This window comes from Trachemys scripta, chromosome 3, assembly GCF_013100865.1.
Source record: "Trachemys scripta elegans isolate TJP31775 chromosome 3, CAS_Tse_1.0, whole genome shotgun sequence".
In the NCBI taxonomy this organism is placed as follows: domain Eukaryota; kingdom Metazoa; phylum Chordata; order Testudines; family Emydidae; genus Trachemys; species Trachemys scripta.
In genome coordinates, this window is record NC_048300.1 from 56,793,040 (window position 1) to 56,816,052 (window position 23,013).

At 44.7% G+C, this 23,013-nt stretch overlaps 1 protein-coding gene across 3 annotated transcripts in view; it reads left to right on the top strand.

Moving 5' to 3' along the window:
* Positions 1-23,013, top strand: part of MOCS1 (molybdenum cofactor synthesis 1) — a 47,011-nt gene that overhangs the window by 16,839 nt on the left and 7,159 nt on the right. For 2 of the 3 annotated variants that reach the window (XM_034764793.1, XM_034764794.1), the window contains 7 exons: positions 7,593-7,757; positions 15,141-15,202; positions 15,464-15,575; positions 16,882-16,994; positions 17,718-17,828; positions 19,546-19,666; positions 22,265-22,312. In XM_034764793.1, coding sequence (XP_034620684.1) covers positions 7,593-7,757; positions 15,141-15,202; positions 15,464-15,575; positions 16,882-16,994; positions 17,718-17,828; positions 19,546-19,666; positions 22,265-22,312 — 732 coding nt within the window. Of the gene's footprint in view, positions 1-7,592; positions 7,758-15,140; positions 15,203-15,463; positions 15,576-16,881; positions 16,995-17,717; positions 17,829-19,545; positions 19,667-22,264; positions 22,328-23,013 lie in introns of all 3 variants that reach the window. The other variant, XM_034764795.1, reaches the window with a different exon arrangement.

Consider the following 23,013-nt stretch of genomic DNA (forward strand, 5'->3'; position numbering starts at 1 on the left):
TACCTGTTGGACATGGGTCACATTTCTGAATTTTGCTGAGTTTAATCATTGATGGTGTTCTTCATTCAAACTGGACAATGAAACCGGTTTGGTCCATTTCACTTCCTCTCGTTAGTTAATTCACTTTTTGGGTTTCATGTGTTAGTGCAATGCTGTTTTGTTTCCATCATTGCGGGGAAATATTTACATATATTATTTCTTAACTGAACCTATGAAAACACTCCTAATTATTTTGGATTTTTAAACCCTTTTTGTGTCTCACTCTACTTTAAGGCACCTTGCAGGTCCTAAACATGACTCACCTCCCTGAGACGCTTTCCTGAAGCAGCATGCAGTGCTTAGGGTGTTTTGGCAATATTGGTACTCTGAATTTAGCTTAGTTTTCACTGAATAAATGTTCTCTCTATATAAAGTATAATATATCCACTAATAGTAAAACTCCTGAAGTCTGTAAGGGATAGAGGAATAATCAGTACCACGTTCTGCTAAGACCAGGGCTGGCTCCAGGCACCAGCTTGGCAAGCAGGTGCTTGGGGCGGCCACTCTGGAGAGGGGCGGCAGGTCCAGCTATTTGGCGGCAATTCGGCAGACGATCCCTCACTCCCGCTCGGAGCGAAGGACCTTCCGCCGAATTGCCGCCGCAGATTGCGATCGCGGCTTTTTTTTTTTTTTTTTTTTTTGGCTGCTTGGGGCGGCCAAAACCCTGGCTAAGACGCTGCGTCTGCACTTTTTTTTTTTTTTTTCTTTTTTTCTTCTTTTTTTCTCCCACTGCAATAATGTGGCTTGAAGCCAGTATGGGAAACTAGGTTCTTTAATTTCTTATTTATCTACAGGCCTGCTGCAACTCCTCAGATTATTTAGAAACTCACATACACCATGAGTCAGCAACTACAACTTACTGCAGGTTACGTCAGGTCCTTTTGCCTGCTCTGAGTGCAAGTTCCTGAGGTGACTATTAAATGGGGTATAGATAAGGCCCTACCAATTTCACAGCTGTGAAAGTGTCATGGTCTCTGAAATAAGCCCTTCCCCGTGAAATCTGATTTTTTCCTTTGCTGCTAGGAGTGCCCCGGTCAGTGGGGGGAGGCTCCTAGCTGCAAGTCCCAGCCAGGCTGGGGAGGGACAGGACTTGTCCTTCCCCTGCATGGCTTCTCTCGGGAGAGTGGGGGGAGCTCAGACCCACCTCCGGATACCTGTTGGGTTGGGACCCCCACGGTTACAACACTGAAATTTCAGATGTAAACATCTGACAATGTGAAGTTGACCAATTTAAAAAACCCCAGGCCATGAAATTGATCAAAATGGATCCTGAATTTGGTAGGGCCCTAGATATAGAGTCTGTCTTCTCTAGGTCAGCCAAGACTCCCTAGATTTGTATCACATACAGTTTTTTTTACTGTCTGGCTGTTGAGTGGTCTCTGGCCTGGTCTACATTGTGGGTGGGGGATCGATCTATGTTACGCAACTTCAGCTGCGTGAATAACATAGCTGAAGTCGACGTACTTAGATCTACTCACCGCTGTGTCTTCGCTGCAGTGAGTCGACAGCTGATGCTCTCCCGTCGACTCCGCCCGCACCTCTCACTCCGGTGGAGTACTGGAGTCAACGGGAGAGTGCTTGGCGGTTGATTTATTACATCTAGACTAGACGCAATAAACCGACCCCCGCTGGATCGATCGCTGCCATTCAATCCTGCAGGTAATGTAGACAAGCCCTCTGTCAGTATGTCTACACTTAAAATGCTGTAGCACTTCAATGTAGACCCTACCTATGCCAACGGGAGGGATTCTCCCGCCAGTGTAGGTAGATAGGTAATCAGCGTAGGTAATCCCCTCCCCAAGAGGCAGTAGCTCTCTTCCTAGCTCTGTCTACACCGGGAGTTAGGATGGCATAATTGCGTCTCTCCAAGGTGTGGATTTTTCACCCCACTGAGAGATGTAATATCCTAGTGTAGACCAGACCTGCGAAATTAGCTTGTGGGAGAAGGGAGTGGTGTCTCAGCTCTGTTCCTAGTGGACAGACATCCATAACACTAAAACTTTCTTTAGTCAGTGTGACATCCCAGGGTCCCCTAGAGCAGGAGTTGGTGCAGTGTGGAGTATTGGGTGTTTGTTATCAAAACCCAAAACAGGAGGGGACTCGCCTAAGAGGGACTGTGCTTGTAAGCTTTGTTGGCTAATAGCAGGATCCCTGCAATAAGACTTGTCCAAAAAAAACAAACAAATTTTGAGTCATCAAACAATTATACTTCTCTTAAGCAATGATTTTTATGGGTCTCATTGAAAACAGAACCTTTGTTTCTTCTTGCCTTTATTTATATATAAAAAAAAAATTTAATAGCAACCCTGGCATTATCACATTTTGTTATTACCTCATGTTTAGTCTGCTCCTTATTTTGCTTGTTTGTCTTTGGCTTTTTTAATAGCCTCTTCCTCTTTGAAATACCTGCCATTAGTCTGGGCAGGTCTTAATGACATTTACAAGGCTGTTTATATTAATAGTTTGAACTGTATTAGTACATTTATATATATGCTTGTGTACACCCTCTCCTCTTCCCACCCCCCTTTGCTGACTGCAGCAGCAATTACATTTAGCAGGAATGCACTTGGGTCTGGTTGTTGCTGTCCTGGAGCGTGCTGGTATACAAACATGCAAGGTACTCCAAAGGACTGTTCTGGAGTCCGATTTGTTAAACACCTTTTAAAATACTTGTTGAGCGGCAAAAAGGGAGGGATTTTTCTTTAAGCTGCTAAGAGGTTTGTGCAGCTTTTTTACTAATATTTCCCCCTGAGGATCTCCAAGCTGATGCTGAGGACTGTATGGGGTTACGGTCAGAGTATTTGCAAAATAAAGAATTGCCTAATTTACAGAGCCCCATAAGAGTGCCTGGCATTTTACAGACAAATAAATGTATTATCCAGTGCATCTGAATGTTTTCCATACAATTTAGTCCTGCAAAGCCAAATCAACTGTGTCTCCGTTGCATTATCATTAATACTGGTGATCTTCCCATCTAGTGGCTGAAAACCACCTATGACCTTTGTTTTGAGGTAGAAAGAACTTTGAGTGGTTCTTTGTTTTGTTGTTAGATGAGTTTTGCTAGGAAATAGCACTTTTGACTTATCAGTAGGAAGGTAGGAAGCCATTGAAAGAGAATATGCCATTTTCACAGAGAATATTCTGACCATGAAGGGGCAACAAATGTAAAAGTGGTTGTCTTTTTTTATTTAATGCTAAATGCTGCACTCCCATCTCAGGCTACTGAGTTAGGTAGTCTGATCTTCTTTCCCATTCCATTTGGCTTTATTTGTATGTATTTAGCTGCTGATTATTTTTTTGGTTGGAGTGATTACGGCAGGCATAAAAGCAGCCTTAATCTCTCTCTAATCGCTACTGAGTTTACCAGTCAAACAGTGCAGCATGACACAAGATAGCTGCAAATGTTTCACTGCTTAGCCTGCACAAATAAACAAGCAGGCAAGGATAGTGGCTGGTCGTGGTGAATAACTACAGACACTAAAGATTAGTTCTCCCATCTCTAATTTCTGATCTCTGGATTCTGTCCAGTCTGTTTACTACTCTCTGCAATATCGTGCCCTCCATTAGAGTCTCCAGTGAATTGTCTAGCTGTGTATTCATTACACAAAGAAAGAGGCACTGATAAGAACCACATTCTACCCTAATTGGCTAAATTCAGCTGGTGCCATAATAGTTTAGTGCTGGAATCCATCCAGTTCAGGCTGCAGCATGAAAGTCTGATAGGACTCTGCTTAAACCTGTACTTACTAATCTTTCCAGCAGTGGCATCTGTAGTGGCTCCTGTTGTTTCTCTGTTGCTGGAAACTTGCTGGTTGATCAATGGCTCCATGTCTAGTATCAAGCGGAGTGCCCCAAGGGTCGGTCCTGGAGCCGGTTTTGTTTAATATCTTCATTAATGATCTGGAGGATGGCGTGGACTGCACCCTCAGCAAGTTTGCAGATGACACTAAACTGGGAGGAGTGGTAGATATGCTGGAGGATAGGGATAGGATACAGAGGGATCTAGACAAATTAAAGGATCGGGCCAAAAGTAACCTGATGCGGTTCAACAAGGACAAGTGCAGAGTCCCGCACTTAGGGCGGAAGAATGCCATGCTACAGACTAGGGACCGAATGGCTAGGCAGCAGTTCTGCCGAAAAGGACCTAGGGGTTACAGTGGACAAGAAGCTGGATATGAGTCGACAGTGTGCCCTTGTTGCCAAGAAGGCTAACGACATTTTGGGCTGTATAAGTAGGAGCATTGCCAGCAGATCGAGGGACGTGATCATTCCCCTCTATTCGACATTGGTGAGGCCTCATCAGGAGTACTGTGTCCAGTTTTGGGCCCCACACTACAAGAAGGATGGGGAAAAATTGGAAAGAGTCCAGTGGAGGGCAACAAAAATGATTAGGGGGTTGGAGCACGTGACTTATGAGGAGAGGCTGAGGGAATTGGGATTGTTTAGTCTGCAGAAGAGAAAAATGAGGGGGGATTTGATAGCTGCTTTCAACTACCTGAAAGGGGGTTCCAAAGAGGATGGATCTAGACTGTTCTCAGTGGTACCAAATGACAGAACAAGGAGTAATGGTCTCAAGTTGCAGTGCGGGAGGTATAGGTTGGATATTAGGAAAAACTTTTTCACTAGGAGGATGGTGAAACACTGTAGAATGGGTTACCTAGGGAGGTGGTGGAATCTCCTTCCTTAGAGGTTTTTAAGGTCAAGTTTGACGAAGCCCTGGCTGGGATGATTTAGTTGGGAATTGGTCCTGATTTGAGCAGAGGATGGGACTAGATGACCTCCTGAGGTCCCTTCCAACCCTGATATTCTATGATGTGTGTTCTGAGGACAGCTAATGGGCAAGAAAAGCAGTTACATTGATGTACCTTCTTCTCCCAGGCTGGAAACACAGCACGTTCCCCTACTGGCAACCGGATTGTGGTGCTAGTTAGTGCTTCTCCCACAACTGCTGGCAACCATGGCCTGGGCCAACAGTAGCCACCCCTTCTCTAGTAGCTCACTCCTGGTGTATGGGGAAGGTTTGAGACATCCAGAAAGGCAAGTGAAGAGAGAGTTGGTTCTTAAAGAACATCGCTGTTGTCCCTCTGCTTCCAACACTCTCAGTACTGGGTATACGTCTTCTAAGCCACAACCCCAGCCCCAAATACCTTCACGTGCCTCCCTTAGGGTATGTCTACAGCTCAAGCTGGAGGTATTTATTATTCCCAACTCGATGAGACATACTCATACTAGGTCTCATTGAGCTAACACGCTCAAAATAGAACATGGCCGCAGCCTCGCAAGGGGCAGGAGCAGCTAGAGGCCCCGAGTGATGCCCGTCGGAGACGGTAGATGCATACGCAGGCCAGATAACCCCTCCCTCCACTTGCATTGCCACAGCTTCGTTCCATTGTTAGCACGCTAGTTCCATGAAGAACCAAAATAGAATCTAGTGTTCACTCCTGGAGCTAACAAACATATAAGGCAGGTAACATTTCATTTTTGCACCTTAAATAGGCAGATGTGTATCCGAATACAGACAGGGCTTGTCGACAGTAAACAATCTGAGGAACACTAAAGGTGTAGTTCCATTGGAGGTAGCAGTGATAGGAGTGCTTGAGTATCTGGGGACCAGGTGGCCACCTGCTGTTTTACCACTGTGTTTTTACTAGAACTGCTCCAAGCAGGGTTAGATGCCATAGTGATAAAAATGCCTGTACCCTACCCACACTAACCCTCCCTCTATTGCTAACGCAATGGGTGGGAGACTTCCAGAAAGAGTCTGAGAGACACAGCCAGAGGGACTAAACCTACCGAATAAGATGCCGCTTTTACACAGTCACTTCTTATAGCAGACCTGCACTTTAAGGAGACGAGAAAAGGATGGGTTTTTTTGGAGACGTATAAGCTGAACACTTTTACTAATCAAAACGACATAACTTAAATATAGTGGAAACCACACACAGTGAATTGGGTTGTAGTGATTCCAGCGCATCACCATTTTCAGGTTGCAATCCCAGTTAGGTAAATCCTCTGCTTAGCAAGGCTTTCTCTGTGCAGGGTAAGCAGATGACTTCGCTATACAATGGTTCTAGTGTTTCAAACGAACTCCCACCATAAAGAGAGGGCATGAAAGGAAGTGTCAGGAAAGAAAAAGAAGAAGAAACTAGAGTACTACAGGGAATTCAATTTTTAATTTCATAGTAAGTTTGCTGCCAAATTGCCAGTAACAACCTTCTGCATTTCACTCAGCTGTGCAGATGTTTCAGGCTGGTTTCGGTGTCATGTGAGCCCCATTGGTGGGACAGCATTGCCAAGTTTGGGAAAAGCCTCATAACATTCAGGTTGTGGGGCAGGTTGGATACTAAACCTCATCAAGTGAGGCAATGGGTAGTGTTCTGCTCCTTCCTGGCTAGGGGCAGTTGGAATTAGCCACCTCCGTTTCCTCACCCATGTGGCAGCCTTTTTACAGTAGACACTTGGAGTTACCCAGTGGTCACCATGAAGCTCCTAGGACTGGTGCTAACTTTGGAACTGTGTAACTCTAAATTGGAGATTAGCCATGTCTCAGGACCCTGCAAGTATTGTTACACATGCATTTTGTGGGAATGTTGCTGTTTCTGAGACTTGAACTTGAGATGTTAATCTAATCTTTCTTCTTGTGTTTTTTAATAGCTTTCCCCTTGTGGGTCTTGCATTAGCACTGTTTGATCACTCAGACTAGTAATGCTTGTATTAATAGTAAGGACGAACTTTGAAGATTTCAGCCTTTAAGCTGTACTGCCTGAGTGTCTCTTTGCCTCCTTAAATTCCCTGTACAGTGTTTGGTGACTACAGCATGCTTTGCGAGCTATCTTAAGTTGCTTGTATAATGTTGCTTTGAGCTGTTAAAATAGCTGCCACTTTCTCCCCCGAGATGTGGTTGTGTTTCAGGGGTGGGTGAAGCAATTTTCAGCGAATGATATGCTATGGTGTGTAAAGCCTTTAGGACAAAATAAGTGCAAGTAGTTCAGGATCTGGATCCAGTCAGGGCCCCAAGAAAGCCGTGGTTAGCGACTGACCCATTAGCATTGGAATTCAGCTTTCGGAACTGGACAGCTGTGAGACAGGCCAGGTTAAATGAGTCCATGGGGCTTCCTTCAACATTAAAGCATTCATTTGCAGTAATAAATATGGAGTGCCGTTAATCTATGTCCAGAGCGTTTTGAAGAAGTTCTTGGAATTGCTGTTGCTTGCCACATTTTAGCTCCTTTAATACCATTTGCGGCTGGCTTGTGCTGTACTCTATTAATCTAGTAAGTGCAGCTCCAAAGACAATGAGGTACAAAAACCTGTGCTGGTTGTCAACAGAGCCCACTTGGTAAGGGGTGAGCTCCCCTCTGACTATCTTCTCTAGTGAATTGGTAAGTGGGTGAAAGGACCTGGTGGATGGAGGGATTTGGGCTCTTGACTGCATTCATGTGAAAATAACTTTCTCCTTTCCCTAGTGATCTAGAATGTTCTCTAGAGGTTCTGTGCATCTTGTGGTTGAACTCTGGCCATTAAACACTCTCCTTTTCCCTGCTGTTTCCTAGCTCAGCTATACAAGCTAGAAGGGCTACAAACCATTGCTGTCACAACCAACGGGATCAACTTAGCTAGGCTGCTGCCACGGCTGAAGGAGGCGGGGCTGGATGCCATTAACATCAGCTTGGATACTCTGGTTCCGGCCAAATTTGAGTTCATCGTCCGGAGGAAAGGTACAGACATTCAAATAACATGTCGCTGGTTATAGGGTGACATTGCCTATCTTTTTATATCCCTGTTTGTTCAGCCAGTCTCTTTCAAACTTCTGTTGGGAGAGAAGTGAAATTCACTTCCTTAAGACCAGCCTAAAATATCTACACTTGGCTTGAGCTTGATAGCTGGCCCTCTTCCCTTCTACTCAGCCTTCTTTCACAGGCAAAACCCCTTTTCATGAGAACGGGTGAATAACAGCTTGAGGTAGGAGGTCTCATAACTACATTTGTCAATTCTCAGCTCTACACTGTTCTCCTGTTCAACATTTTTAGCCAGGAACAGAAACAATGCCCTAAAACCAATTGTCCACCATTAATAATCAAATGAAGGCATGAATGGCTGCCAGATTGTTCCCCTGACACCCACAAAAACTGAAAATAATTCATTCAGATCAGAGGTGGTCAACCTACTCCTTGCCATAACCACATGTGACAGCTGACAACAGTTTTGTGACAGCCCCTGCTCCTCGTCTGTCTAACCATAAAGAAAAAGAAGATGGTCATGAGTCACTGAAACCCATTTGTGACTCCCAGCTTCAGAACCTATTATTCCCAAATACTGGATGATGATGAATACAGAATATATTCACTGTATGCCAGGTTGGTTCATGATTTGCCTGTGATTCACCAGCTCTGCTTCTCATGCTGACATTTGTTCTTCAACTCTATAAACATTTGTTTTCCTTGGGGTACAAGCCCTTCCACACACTTCCTACAGTGAATCCTGCTTAAGGACCCATCAGATGGGCAATCTTGTCTTCAGCAACCAATTTAAAATGTCCCCATATGGTTTACTATACTGCTTCTAATGACTCCTTAAGATAAGCCCTGGTGACCTGTGAAATGAGTTAATGGTTCAGTCCAGTTCCTAGTGGACAAATACCCTGCATTGAAATTAGCTTCAGAACTGGCACTATTTGGAGCCTTGTTGGCATTTCCAGCAGAGAAGTCAAGCTCTAAATAGACCACAAAGACTGAAACTTGCTGTCAGCAGTAGAAGAGGTCTCCCCTGGTCATGCTTGAGGCATGCTTAAATGTGTAGTGAGACATTATTATGGGCACAAGAGAAAACTATCCCATTGTGGAGGAAAGATAGGCAGTAGGGTAAGAGACCACCCTGACTTAACCAGGAGATCTTCAATGACCTGAAACTAAAAAAAAAAAAAAAAAAAAAGTCATACAAAAGTGGAAACTAGGGGTACGTCTTCACTTACCGGAGGGTCCGGCGGCAGGCAATCGATGTTCTGGGATCGATTTATCGCATCTGGTTAAGACGCGATAAATCGATCCCGGAAGTGCTTGCCGTCGACGCCGGTACTCCAGCTCGGCGAGAGGAGTACGTGGCATCGACGGGGGAGCCTCCGTGCCGCATCTGGACCCGCGGTAAGTTCGGACTAAGGTACTTCGAATTCAGCTACGTTATTAACGTAGCTGAATTTGCGTACCTTAGTCTGAAGTGGGGACTTAGTGGGGACCAGGCCTAAGTCAAATTACAAAGGATAAATATTTTTAAACAAAACAAAAAACACAAGCATGTAGGGACACAAATAGAAAGGCCCAGCCACAAGATGAGATTAACCTAGCTAGGGACATGAAGGGTAACAAGAAAACATTTTCCAAAAACATAAGAAGCAAGAGGAAGACCAAGAACAGAGTTAGGCCCACTACCCAATGAGGAGGGAAAGGCAACAGAAAATGCAGCAATGGCCGAAGTGTTAAATGCCTTTTTTGTTCGTTTTCACCAAAAATGTTAGCAAAGTGAACATCCGTGTGAGTGGGGTAGGATCTGAGGCTAAAATAGGGAAATAAGTTAAGAATTTCTTAGACAAATTAGATGTCTTCAAGTCAGCAGGGTCTGATGAAATACATCCTAAAATACTTAGGGAACTGGCTGAAGAGATCTCTGAGCCATTATTAGCTGCTATCTTTGAGAACTTGTGGAGGATGGGAGTGATCCCAGAGGGACTGGAAAAGGGCAAATTGAGTACCTATCTGTAAAAAGTTTCAGAGTAGCAGCCGTGTTAGTCTGTATCCGCAAAAAGAACAGGAGTACTTGTGGCACCTTAGAGACTAACAAATTTATTAGAGCATAAGCTTTCGTGGACTACAGCCCACTTCTTCGGATGCATATGATATGCATGTAGTCCACGAAAGCTTATGCTCTAATAAATTTGTTAGTCTCTAAGGTGCCACAAGTACTCCTGTTCTTTTTATCTGTAAAAAGGGGAATAAGGACAACCCAGGGAACTGTAGACCAGTCAGCTTAACTTCCGTAGCTGGAAAGATAATGGAGCAAATAAACAATCAATTTGTAAGCACCTAGAAGAAGAAAAGGTGATAAGTAACCGTCAACATGGATTTGTCAAGAACAAATCATATCAAACCAACCTAATACTCTTCTTTGACAGTGTAACAAGCCTTGTGGATGTGGGGGGTGGGAGTAAATGTGATATATCTCACTTTAGTACACTTGAAATCCTATAGCAGCACAGCAGAAAAGGTTCTGGAAGTTGTAATGGATCACAAACTAAATATAAATCGCAAACGTAACTCTGTTGCAAAAAAAAAAAAAAAAAATGCAAAACTTATTCTGGTATGTATTAACAGGAGTGTTGTAAGCAAGCCACGAGAAATAATTCTTCCACTCAGCACTGATAAGGCCTCAGATAAGTCCAGTTCTGGGCACCACACTTCAGGAAAGATGTGGACAAATTGGAGAAAGTCAGAGGACAGCAACAAAAATGATTAAAGGTCTAGAAAACCTGATCCATGAGGAAAGATTGAAAAAACTGGGTTTTAGTTTGCAGAAGAGAAGACTGAGAAGGACCTTGATAAGTTTTCAAGTACATAAAAGATTGTAAAGAGGAAGGTGATAAATTGTTCTCTTTATCTACTGAGGACAGGAGAAGAAGCAATGGGCTTAAATTGCAGCAAGGAAGGTTTAGGTTAGACATTGGGGAAAAACTTCCTAACTATAATGGTTGCTAAGCACTGGGACAAATTACATAAGGAGGTTGTGGAATTTCCATCATGGGCGGTTTTTAAAAACAGGTTAGACTAACACCTGTCAGGGATGGTCTGGAAACTCTAGATCATACTTAGCCTTGCCTCAGCATAGGGGACTGTACTTGATAACCTATTGAGGTCCCTTCCAATCCTACATTTCTATCATTCTATGTTGGTTTTATATGTGTGTAGTTAGTACTGCTGTCCATCCTGTACTCTTTAATGTGGCTAAACAGAGCCTGAGGTCACTGATAAGGGGGCATGAGTCCTATCACTTTTTTCTAGCTGGTGAATTCAAATATAAATTTCAGAAACCTAAGACAACAACAAATACAAAATGTGATGGTGGGGATATGTTAAAAGTTCCTTTTAAATGAACCTTAATGCTCAACATGAAGTTCAACCCAAATGTTCAGGTTTGGTAGATTTTTTTTTTTTTTTTTTTCCCCTCCCAACATGAAATTCATCATCACACCCTTATATTTTTGAATGCAAAAAAAAAAAAAACCCTCAGTGTCTGTGAACCTATGTGGACTGCTAGCTTAGAGACAATGTCTCCCCTTAGCCACTAGATGGTGCTGCAGTACCAGTAAAGTCAAGAACAAGCTATTTAAAACTCTGCAGGGCTACAGAAAGTAACTGTAACCTATTGAGCACTCGGCCATGGAGCCGAGGTTTCACTGTGCTCCCCAACCAGAATAAACCTAGAGCGTGGGATGATCCGTGTCTGACAGGTGAGGAAAGGTGGTCGCTCTCTTTCTCTGGGTACTTGTTTGGTTAATCTGGCTCATGATGAGGAAGTTCACTGTGTTTGGATACAGATCTCACACAAATGAACATTCCCTAGATGAGAAAGTTAGAGAGGCAATGTCATTGGTGTGGTTGCCTCATGGTAAACAGTGCAGGAAAATACCTGGCTGTACCAGGGCACAGTTGGGAGTCCAGTCCACTCTTTGCTTTTCGCTGCCTGCACTTAAAGACTAGCCAGTTTCAGGCACTTGTGGGAAATGTGTTCCTTCTCTGCTATTGAAGGGACACACCTGATCCTGCAGCTTCCTGAATTACATGGCAGCAGCTCTGGATATCCGATTGGGAGTCATTAGCAATGTGCTGCTTATAAACTACATCTCACTAAAACTTGTTGAGGGAAAGGCGTAATTACCGGTATATATGTTCTGAAAAAAAGTCTTTTAACCACAGAAAGGGGAGAGTGCTGCTGAGCCCAAAGGTGCAGGGGAGAGACAGGGAAATTCCCAGGGTTTTTAATAAAATGTATTACAAGGAAGGTAAAAGTAAAGTTACTAGTTTTCTAAGACTTTGGGTGAAGGAGAAATAGGGTGAAACCAATAACTCCAAAAGTGGGTGACTTTTTTTTTTTTTTTTTTTTTGTTTCCCCCCTTTAAAAAAAAAAAAAAAAAGGTACTTTTGCATGACTTTAGACCAAGTTTTATAGTGAATGGAAGAGTTCACCATAGGGATGAGTCGAGTTATAATGTGAAAGCACAGTGAGGCAGACACTTTAGGGCTTATTTGGGGGGAGGTATCCAGAGAAAGGGTTCTGGTTCTATGGGTTCAGGGTTTTTTCCAAGGCTTAGTAATCCCATTGCCTGGGAACTTTTACAGTGGTTATGCTGGAGTCTGAGGAATAAACAGTACATTAGGGAGGGAGGGAGGATGGCGCAGTGGTTGGGATGTTGACCTGTGACTCAGGAGACCTGGTCTGCCTTAGATTTCCTGTGTGACCTTGGGAAAGTCACTTAGGCCCAGATCCTCAAAGGTATTTAGACACCAAACTCCCATTTCTTTTAATAAGAATTAGGCACCTAAATACCTCTTGAGGATCTGGGCCTTAGTCTGTCTGGGCCTTCAGTTCCCTTTTGGGAACGTGGAGATAATAGTACAGTCTTACCTCACAGATATGGAGGATAAATGCACTGAAGATTGTGAGATGCTCTGCTACTTGAGTAACAGGAGCCACATAAGTAACTCAGATGCATGAAAATGAGGAACATGGTGTCTCAGCTCCTTCCTGCCCTTCACGCCCTATGGAATGAGCCAGTGGAGAATACCTGCACTTCGATGCTGATGATGGAAATGAGTTGACAACCTCCCTCGCTTTTTCAGATTGCCCCTGGAGGCGATGTGATGACAGCCTCCCACAATCTCACCTTTGAACTTGTGCCTTGAAACTAATTCTCCTGCAGGGATGAAATCTGGGAGGTGGAATCCCAGCTGAGACCAATCCAAAGGGGTTGTGAGCATACGCATTTGCCTGGATAGGATCCTGCCTCAAAGAGTCTGAGGGACTGAGTGAGTGTGGCTGGGAATAAGAGGAAGAATTGAGAAGGACAGTTGTTTATACATCACAAGCTGTAACCCTCCTCAGATCACCCCTACCCAGCTAAACCCAAGCATGCATGGACTTGGGCGTGCCTGGTGTCTTTGATCTGCTGCTTGGGGCTGTGTTTTGATGACTGGCCTCTGGAGGTTCAGTTAAGGATCCCCTTTTGGCATTGCCAAAGTCACACTATCCCTCTCCGTTCAGTCCTTCCGAGAGGTTGCTGGGCTTCCCAGTCCCTGTTCGTGACTCTGGGACATGTTTATAGCAGTGCGTTATGATCTCCCCTGCCATGTTTAGTCTGCAGCTCGCTTAATGAGAATAAAACCCACCGTTGATGTCATGGGCTTCCTAGGTGCCAGCAAAGCAAACACTCTTGTGAGGAGGAGAAAGCAAACGGGTTCTGAATTCAAGCAGCTGATGTTTGCATCAGTTCTTTAGTTTATTAGCCCTGTGCTCTTCACCCCTGCACCCCACTTTCATCCTTCTGCTTTGCAGGGCTGGCATTAAAGGAGCTGCAGTTGTGGGTCAGAAAAGATCAGTGGGACTGGCATCCTCTGCTTCCCTCCTGTGCACCCCTGTTTGGTGTGCCCACTCTGAACTAGCCAGGGAGCAGATGCGTTAAAGCTCCCTGATCTTGTTCGTGGCATTCTTTGTGTATTGAGTACTGGAGAAAGGGACTGGATGGGCAGCCCTGGAGACACAAAGGCACTTGCTTATTTCCAGTAGCATCCACAGGGTACTGGGCACTTCCCAACCCAACAGACCAGGACTCCATTGTGCTGGACATTGTACAAACCCAGAACAAAAATCAGGCCTTGCCCCAAAGAGCTTACAATACTTAATGTGTATGAACCCCTCTTTTATGGGACCACTGCCTGGACTGCCAATGAGAATGTGGAGGGACACTTGATGCTTATTCTGATGATGGTTTTTGATGTCAACACGTGTCCCCTAGGAACTAGACATTGTGGCCACCTGTTCACAGCAGGGAACAACGTTTTGCTGCTAGTTCTCCTCCTAACTTTAACAAAGAAACTGGATTATCACTTGGGGGTGGGGTTATAGGGAGCATGGGAAGGGAGTTCAGATATTTCCAAGGCCCTTGGACTCATGAATTGTCTAGCTTCTTGGCAATTAGGAAGAATAAGTATTGAGTGGACTCACTGACTGGAAGTGGGAGATGGGGTGGAGATGCAATATAAGAGGATGAGGCTAAGCACTTCTATTGCTGAGGTCACTGCAGTTTCTGATTCTTGTCTCATCCTTTCCGGGAAGGTCAAAGGCCAAGCTGAACTGGTTTTGTAAAAGCTCTCTTTCAGTGTGCCCATCAAAGTGACGGGTCAAATGATTCATAAAATGAGGATGCCATGAAAAGTCGCCTGTCACCTTAAAACCAAAGTCCAAGCCATTAGCTTTTCCAGGAACCAATAAAAATCTGTGGTCAGGGGCAAGTTGGGAATTCTGGCATTTTTGTCCATTTCTTGTTTCATTTAGCAGCTCGTTGCAGAGTGGTCAACTGACAGAAAGTGATGTGCTGCAGTCTTAGCAGAGGCAAAAATGCAACAGACGCCTCTCCTGATGGCCTCTTTTAGCAATTGTTTAGTGGGGTTTTTTCCCCCCTAAATCCGGGAGCACTTTTTGGAGATGCTGTCCCATGTTGGTAGAACTGGGGGTAGTGATGGTCAAAGCTGAAGCACAGAGAAGTTAAGGGCCAGATTTTTGAAGGTATTGGGTGCCAAAAAAAAGCAAAGGTGCCACAGCCATTAAGCAACTCTGCATTTTTTGGGCACCCAAATATCTTCAAAAATCTGGCCTCAAGTGACTTGCCCAAGGTCACACTAAGTTGACGACAGCAGCAGAGTTGAAGACAGAACAAAAGTCTCTTGACTTCAGTACCATCTACTGGGCCAAGCCGTTTTGTCTCTATCTTTTTGTCTGATACTTACTGACTTGCTCATCTACACTTTTGTTAAGACTTAATTCTTGTTCCATTTTAGGCTTTCATAAGGTAATGGAAGGAATCAACAAAGCCGTTGAACTGGGGTACAATCCTGTTAAGGTAAGATCATTTGTTGTGTAGTGCTCTTGAACCCTGTGTTTTACTCTGACTTGATACTTTGCCTTTTTGGGGTGTGTTTTTTTTTTTTTTCCCTTCAGAGGTTGGCAATTTTTGTAAATATTGAAGACATTCTAGGGCCTTCCCAGGACATAAGGGGATCCCACCTCTTCACCTTGTGTAATTGACTTGGGCGTTTTTCATTCAGAGCCTCAGGGTATTGAGATCTTACATGGGAACACCAGGCTCCTTCTCTCCCTCCAGGTGAACTGTGTAGTGATGAGAGGCCTCAATGAGGATGAGCTGTTGGACTTTGTGGTGCTCACGAAGAACCAGCCGCTCGACGTGCGGTTCATCGAATACATGCCCTTCGACGGTGAGTACTCCTGGTCTGTAACTGCCTGTGCAGTTTTGCCTTCTCTCGGGGGGGAGTGAATCTGGCTGACAAGTCTTCGCTACTTGGGCTTCTTTTCTGAAACCTGATTGCGTTGACTGTCTCCTGCAGGGTGCCTGAACCCCTATTTTAAACCTAAGAGAAGCTTTGTGTAAAGTAGCCACTGTAGTTTTCACTGCTGTGTCCAAGGACGCAGGGCAGGTGGATGGCAGGTCAGCGTGTAGTGGGTGGGAGGTTGGGTGCCCTGCAATGGCCAGGGGCTGGAGGAGGGTCTGGCTTGTTGTATATTGGAGATGCCTTTCCTGTGAGGGAAATCTCATGGAAACGGAATGGTGTCACCATTATAAGCTATGCTCCGCCTGTGAAACTTCCTTAGCTCCCTCCTCTCATCTGTTTTCTATCACGGTACCTGTCCATGGAGTGGGCTGTTCTGCTTATGGTGAGTTCAGACATGGGGTACGTCTACACCGCAAAGGAAAACCTGTGACTGGCCAGTGTCAGCCAATTCGGGCTGCAGGGCTGTTTCGTTGCTGTGTAGACTTCTGGGCTCGGGTTGGAGCCCAGGCTCTAGGATGCAATGGGGTGGGAGGGTTCCAGAGCTCAGATTCCAGCCCAAGCCCAGAAGTCTACACAGCAATGAAGCAGCCCAAGCCCCATGAACCCAAATTGGCTGGCATGGGCCAGCATGGGTTTTTGTTTGTTGTGTAGACCTAGCCATGGTGCCCTTCAAGAACCCAGGATTCTAGCTTCTTTGCTTCCCATGGTCCAGAATGAAAGTGTCCTCCGTGCTCACGGTATCAATATTGCTCTTTTGTTGGGGTGCACTTTTCCTGCTAACTCTTTCCAGAAAGGCCCTCCATCTCCCCCTTCCATTCCCACTTTAGGAAAACTGGGGCCATCTCCCCAAGCTATTCCATGTTGGAATAATTTATCTTCAGCTTCTGCATTAAACTGTGCCAGCACAAGGGCAGAAGCCTCAAATCTGCACCAGAGCTAGCGGATGCAGAGCCCCCAGCTAGGACCCTGTTGCCACTTCGACACAGACAGTTGTTCTGATTGTCTCTCTACAGACCCTTGCCCTTCCTGACCAATCCAGGTTGGTTCACTGTTCATTGCATCCTCTTACCCAAGGAGACAAGGATTGCTAGAACAATCAATTGTAAGGGTCAATACAGGTCCTCACAGTTTGGGTGTTGAAAGGGGCGATTGAAATCCAGGTAAAAGGACTTTCTGTTCTTTCCTATTTAAAAACTCCTGGTGGCTAAATTTGTGCTGATTTAAAACCTAGGAAACAAGTGGAACTTCAAGAAGATGGTGAGCTATAAGGAGATGCTGGATACAGTCAGGCAGAGATGGCCTGACCTGGAGAAGCTGCCCTGTGAGGCCTCCAGCACAGCCAAGGTGAGTGCAGGCTAAGAACACTATGAAGGGAGACCCAAGGCTTCAGCAAAGTGCACAACAACTTGTATTTGGAATGGCTGGAGCAAAGAGGATTCGCATGTGGCATAATGCTCCATAGTCACCTATGTAATGATCCCAAGGACATTGATCAAACTGCATGCACACAGCCTCAGTGAGCAGCTGTCATTAACTTTTCCCATGGAAATACCAGGCACCTACCAATTACCTGTCTGTCAGGTGTGAGTGTTGGGGGGGTAGACATGTTGGGGCTTATTTTGGGGAGTATCCAGAGAGAGGGTTCTGGTTGTGTCGCTCATAGGAGTTTCCAAGGTATGAGGAATACTAAACATATATTCTCTAGCCATATCTTTATTCCTATTTTAGTCTTGATTTAAACGTGGGATCTAGAGGTGACAGGTCTTAATCTCCCCTGGTTCGGTATATAATTAAAAAAGAAAAGAAAACCAAAACAGGCACCCCTTAGACTCATTAAAAGTTGAGGAGCAGTCATTGATGCAATGTTTTTGTTTGCTTAAATAATTTTAATATAAAATAAGTTTAGGCCTTAACACAGGTTGTTGTCATTTCAAATTTAATTTTAACCAGGTTTATTTTTTCAAAAGAAAAATGTACCTAATTTAAATTACAAATCCATTTAAAACATGTAAATATCATTGACTTGTATCCACCCTGATCTATTCTTCTGTCCCGGGGCTGCTTCAGGCTTACAAGGTACCAGATTTCCAGGGGCAGATCAGCTTTATTACCTCCATGTCAGAGCACTTCTGTGGATCCTGCAATCGGCTGAGGATAACCGCAGATGGGAACCTGAAGGTAGGCAATGAAACAAGACGTCCTTCACCGACTTAGAGCTGAAATAGGGGGTTGAATTACTTCTCGTAAATGGAAGGGTGTTGGAGATGGAAGAGGCAGTAGTGGAGAGGGGAAGGAAAGTGAGGATGAGATTTAGACAGGGATAGACTAGAAGAGGGTGGTCAGGGGGACAGGAGAAGGAGCGTTCAGATGCTGCCTGTACTCTGTAAACTGCAATGTAAGGAGAGGAATTGATGGCCCAAGAATTGCTCCATTGTGTAGCACTCAGATTTAAAAGAATGTCAGTGTGGGGGAAAAAAAAATAGTTTCAGGTCAGCCTGCCTGAGTCCCCCTGCTAACTTCTGTGATTATATATGTGCAAATTTTCCTTTCTCTTTTTTTTTTTTTATAAAGTGTGTTCTATGTTGACACACCAGTGACCCTGACTGTACAGAGGTCACAGTGAGACTGACGGTATGCCAACTGATTTCAAATGCAGAAAGTGAACAGGGGGAATAAAATTCCTCATTTTTACTTTCAAACAGTCTTGTGTTATGTGGGACAATAGCAAATTTAAAAAAAAAAAAACTTTGACAGAAATAATGTGTAAGTGACCATAACAGGGTCAAAACCACTCATTTTCCATGTTTTTCCATATACCTTTCAATACTCATATGTTGAGATCCATTTGTCAATGTTCAGGACCCTTTGCTGACAAAAGAGTAGGTGTCCTCTAAGTTAGCTGAAGGTGGCACAATTGTACTAAAGCAACTTGCCCAGGAACAAAGTAAACCCATGACAGGGATGGCAACTTTGTATTGGCATCAAAACAGTTTGTGCATTCTCAGCAATTGCAATACACTTTAAAATATAGAAGCAGTAGCTGTGGAACTTTTAAAAAGCCTCCTGCTTGAATACTTCCTTCCTGGATTACCCTTGGGAACTAGCTGGGGCATCTCTCAGCCCAGCCATGGTGCAAGAAGACCTACAACAGCAGGAGAGATGAAGGAAGGAAACAAATCTCATGACATCTCCGCCTGCCTGCTGTGTTTCCAGATGGTCCAGTTCTATATACTCCTAAAGTAAATGGCTAGCTGGTGGCTTTAGGAGTACTAGAATTAGGAGAACTGTAGCCATTGTTCTCCCATAGACCAGGTTGTGTTTTTTGCTGCCTGATGTTCAGGTAAACTGCTGTAGTGGTGGATCCTATTGGGTTCACAGCAAAACATCATTTGGCTCCCAGACATTGGACCTGTTCTGAGTTGAATTTTGTGCATTGCAGCCCAGCAGGCCACTGAATCTTGTTGTCCAGACCCAGTACTGCAGTGAATTTCTAGTTTTATAGCCCATCCCATGAAACGCTAGAAATTAACATTAGAAATGTTCATCCTTGACAATGAGCTTGGAGATCTGGGTACTGTAGGGTTTGTCTCTTACATGTTCATTCAAAGGCCTGTGCTTCCCCTCCTCCCCCCATTTAGGTTTTGTAAGGGTATGGATTTGCACAGCTTCCCTCCTCTGCTGACTCAGGCCTCAAGGCTGCAAGGAGCTATTCAGAGACAAGACAGCAGTGTCATACCCTACAGAGACCCAGATGCATGGCTGGGAAGTGACTGTGCCTTTTTATTATTTGAATGCTTGCTCAGTTTTTACCCAGGGTGCTGACGTTGGTTGTAATAGGAATAGTGTTTCCCAGCTAGCTTTATTCACTGTCTCCCCTCCCCTTGGTTTATTGCAGGTGTGCCTTTTTGGGAACTCAGAAGTGTCCTTGAGGGATCACCTACGGTCCGGTGCTTCGGAGGACGAATTGGTTCAAATTATAGGAGAAGCAGTGGGCAGAAAAAAGAAACAGCATGCAGGTATGTTTACTGTGTACAAATAATAATGAGGGGTTAGGACAAACTGCCCTTTTTCTAAAATAGAATGGATGATTCGCAAGACCTGGTAGCAGGGAGGGAAAAGCTATTTTGTGGAATTACAGTGACTCAGAGGAAACTCTGAGGTTCCCACTTGATTAGGAGCATTATCTGCCACTGGTCTTAATGAGGCAACTGGTGACAGGCCAACCTCAATGTTCCAAGGTTACTCTGAAATCTGGGTACTTTTCTGAAGCTTTCTTACCCACTTCCTGAGCTGGAACCCAGGCTGTCTAGCCACCGTGTGAATTTCTGGGGTTGTAAATAGAACTCTGAGCGTGGCTGTAAATGAGTGTCCTCCTCCTGGGTGCCCCCTTGTGGCCTTGAGGCAGTCCTGCAAGTGACCCCTCACCTCAGTTTCCCTCTTGAGTAACCCAAACGCCTCCACTTCAGGCTCTACTTAAACAACACCTCTGCTTGGGCCCAGTAGATTACAACACAGTCCATATCACCCCAGTGCACACAGTCCTTGTTCGCACTATACCTCACTGTCTTCTGTCACAACTAGGCTCCTTATCAGTCCTTGTCAGTCCCTCTGCTAGGGCAGCCACCCCAACGCTTCCTTCTGGGGTGCACCCCCGCTCTTCCCAGCAGACAGTCCCATGGCCTCTCCATGCAGCCTTGCCAGGGGAGCATCCCTCACTCCCTCGGGGTCCAACGACTAAAGCCATCTGCTGCTCTTCTTTCCTTTGGTCCTCTCTGGCCCTTGGCTCTGGCTCAGAGCCAGCAGGCAACTCCCTCTGCTGCTCCTCCTGCCTTCAGCCCTCTGGGTTGGGGAGGTCAGCCAGCGACCCCCTCTTGCTGTTCTCCTGCCTTCAGCCTTATTTCAGGAGAACCACTTTCTGTCTCTGGCAGCTCTATCTCTGGCCCTTCTCCTGTCTCGTTATTACCATCACTAGTGGTAACCTACCTTCTCGTTGTTATGAATGCAAACCTTTTCCTTTGCCTGCCTTTCCACTTTGCAGCATTCTGAGAGAGCCACATTTTCTCATTAGAATAAATGAAGACCACAAGTACTGGAGCTAGGCTGCTGATCCATCTAGTCCAATCTCTTGTTTCTGACTGTGACCAGTACTGATTCCTCAGAGCAAGCTAAGAGAAACTGCTAAGACACAGCTGGTTCTGCAGCACTGCTCCGGGGATGGGGAATGGTTTCATAACCCCCATGGTGATGCATTTACACCCTGATGCTGGAGACTGGATTCTTCTTCTCTCAGCTGGCATACTTGCAAATGATTTTATTCACAAATCTCTCCAGCTGTCTTTAAAAATTCAGCTGCCCACTGGAACTCTGACAGCCTGCGCAGTGAATTCTAGACACTGACGCCTTGCTGCGAGGAAGTATTTCCTTTTTTGTTCTAAATACACTTTCCATTAATTTTATTGAGTGACTCTTTAGTTCTCTTATAAATCCCTAACCGTTGTCATTATCCTTCTCTGGACCTAGTAAATCTATCTGCAGGTGAGGTGACCAAAGCTGAGTGCACGATCTCAAACGAGGGGGTAAATCCAGGTTTTTTCATCTTCTGTCATTCCAATCCCCAAACAGTCTGATGCTTTTCTTACCCTGCTGCCTCTGTACACTGAGCAGACATCTTCATGTCCTGGGAGGAATCTGACACGTTCAGCACTCCTCAGCATATGAGCGTAGACTAATTTTCACTGTGCACAACCCTTACCCAAACAGAGTTGGGTCTGCCACCATGTTGTCCAGTAAATCTAAACTGTATGTCCATCTGGAGTCTCTCACTAGCTTTTTTTTTTTTTACTACTCGGAACAATTTGAAGTCATCAGCATGTGCCAACTCAGTGTTCCCTACTGCCTCCAGATCATTAGTCCCCATACCACCAATCCTGGGGTCTCTCGGTATTAGCCTGCCTTGTAGTGGAAGGTATACAGGTGTATTGAGAGGTATACAGTTATATGTGTAACCTATTTACCTGTACAGTGAAATACCATTGCTGCTGCTGAAATATGACAGTATGTCTAAGGTATTTAAATGGCCCCCGTCGCCATAGTAACTGAGTGTCTGTCTCACAATCTTTTAATGTAGTTATTGTTGCAAACCTTCGGAGGCCATATAAATACTATTATCCCCATGTTTATAGATGGGGAATTGAGGCACTGAGAGCCTACATGACTTGCTCACATAACACGGGAAGTGGCAGAGCAGGGAATCGAACCTTGGTATCTCAAGTCCTAGGCTAGTGCTCTAACCAGTGGACCATCCTTCTCCAGTCAGTCTGAATTATTTGACTGCTGTAACATGCAGAGAGTAAGTCTGGTTATAGAAGACTTTCGGGAAAAGGCTCCACTGTATGATGGCAGCTCTGTACTTGGGCACTTGCATATTGTCCTCAGACCATGTTTTATGTTTTAATGAGTTAATTGGTATTTTCTTGTTAGTTTTTTGGGCTCTCCTTCTCCTAGTGTGTGGGTTAGGAAAGATGGGGTGGAGGACAGCAGAAGAAAATAAATGACTTAAAATGTGTTTTTAAAAAAAAATAGTAATTTTTACATGTACATTATTTTATTTCTAGGCATGTTTAACATTTCCCAGATGAAGAACCGGCCAATGATCCTGATCGGTGGGTGACAAATCAGTACGTAATACACACACCATGGTTTTATTAGGGTTACATCTCTGGGGAGTGGAAAGGGTTGGGTTTTTTGTTTTTGGTTTTTCCTAAGCTGCGTATAGTTCTTTCACTTTGGGCAGAGATGAACTGATTTTAAGAAATGTGGTCATTTTTAAGTCGATAAGGCCTTTGCCGCTATGTCTCCTGTTTGCTTCCTTTGCATTAAGCAAGACCAGGACAATGATACTACAGCACTTCTGGGTGTTTCTTATAAAGCAGGATCTGGCTGAGATTTTGGTACCTTGAACAAATTACAGCATAAACATTAAATTTAAAGGATGCAGGCTTCACTTTATTGCTGGGGTAGAATTCATTGATGGTGACACACTACTGGGGTCCCTGCGCTCAGGTATTGTGGCATAGCTACTAAAGGAAAATCTTGCTCCTTCACCTCACCACCCATATCCCCTGAATCTGGACAAATGGGTTTCAAAACCCTGGCATTTAATTTAATGAACAGTGTGAGGACTCACTTGCATAAACCATGGGGTGAGAATACCACTTACCAATTGCAGCCTAGTGGCTGTCGGGTACTTATATAGCACCCCTATCCGTAGTGTCTGAATCCCTAATGCCTTGGACTAAAGCCTGGGGGGGAGCAATGAGAGTGCATTCTTCTTCTTTTTCCCTTGTCTTCCCAGGGGCATCAT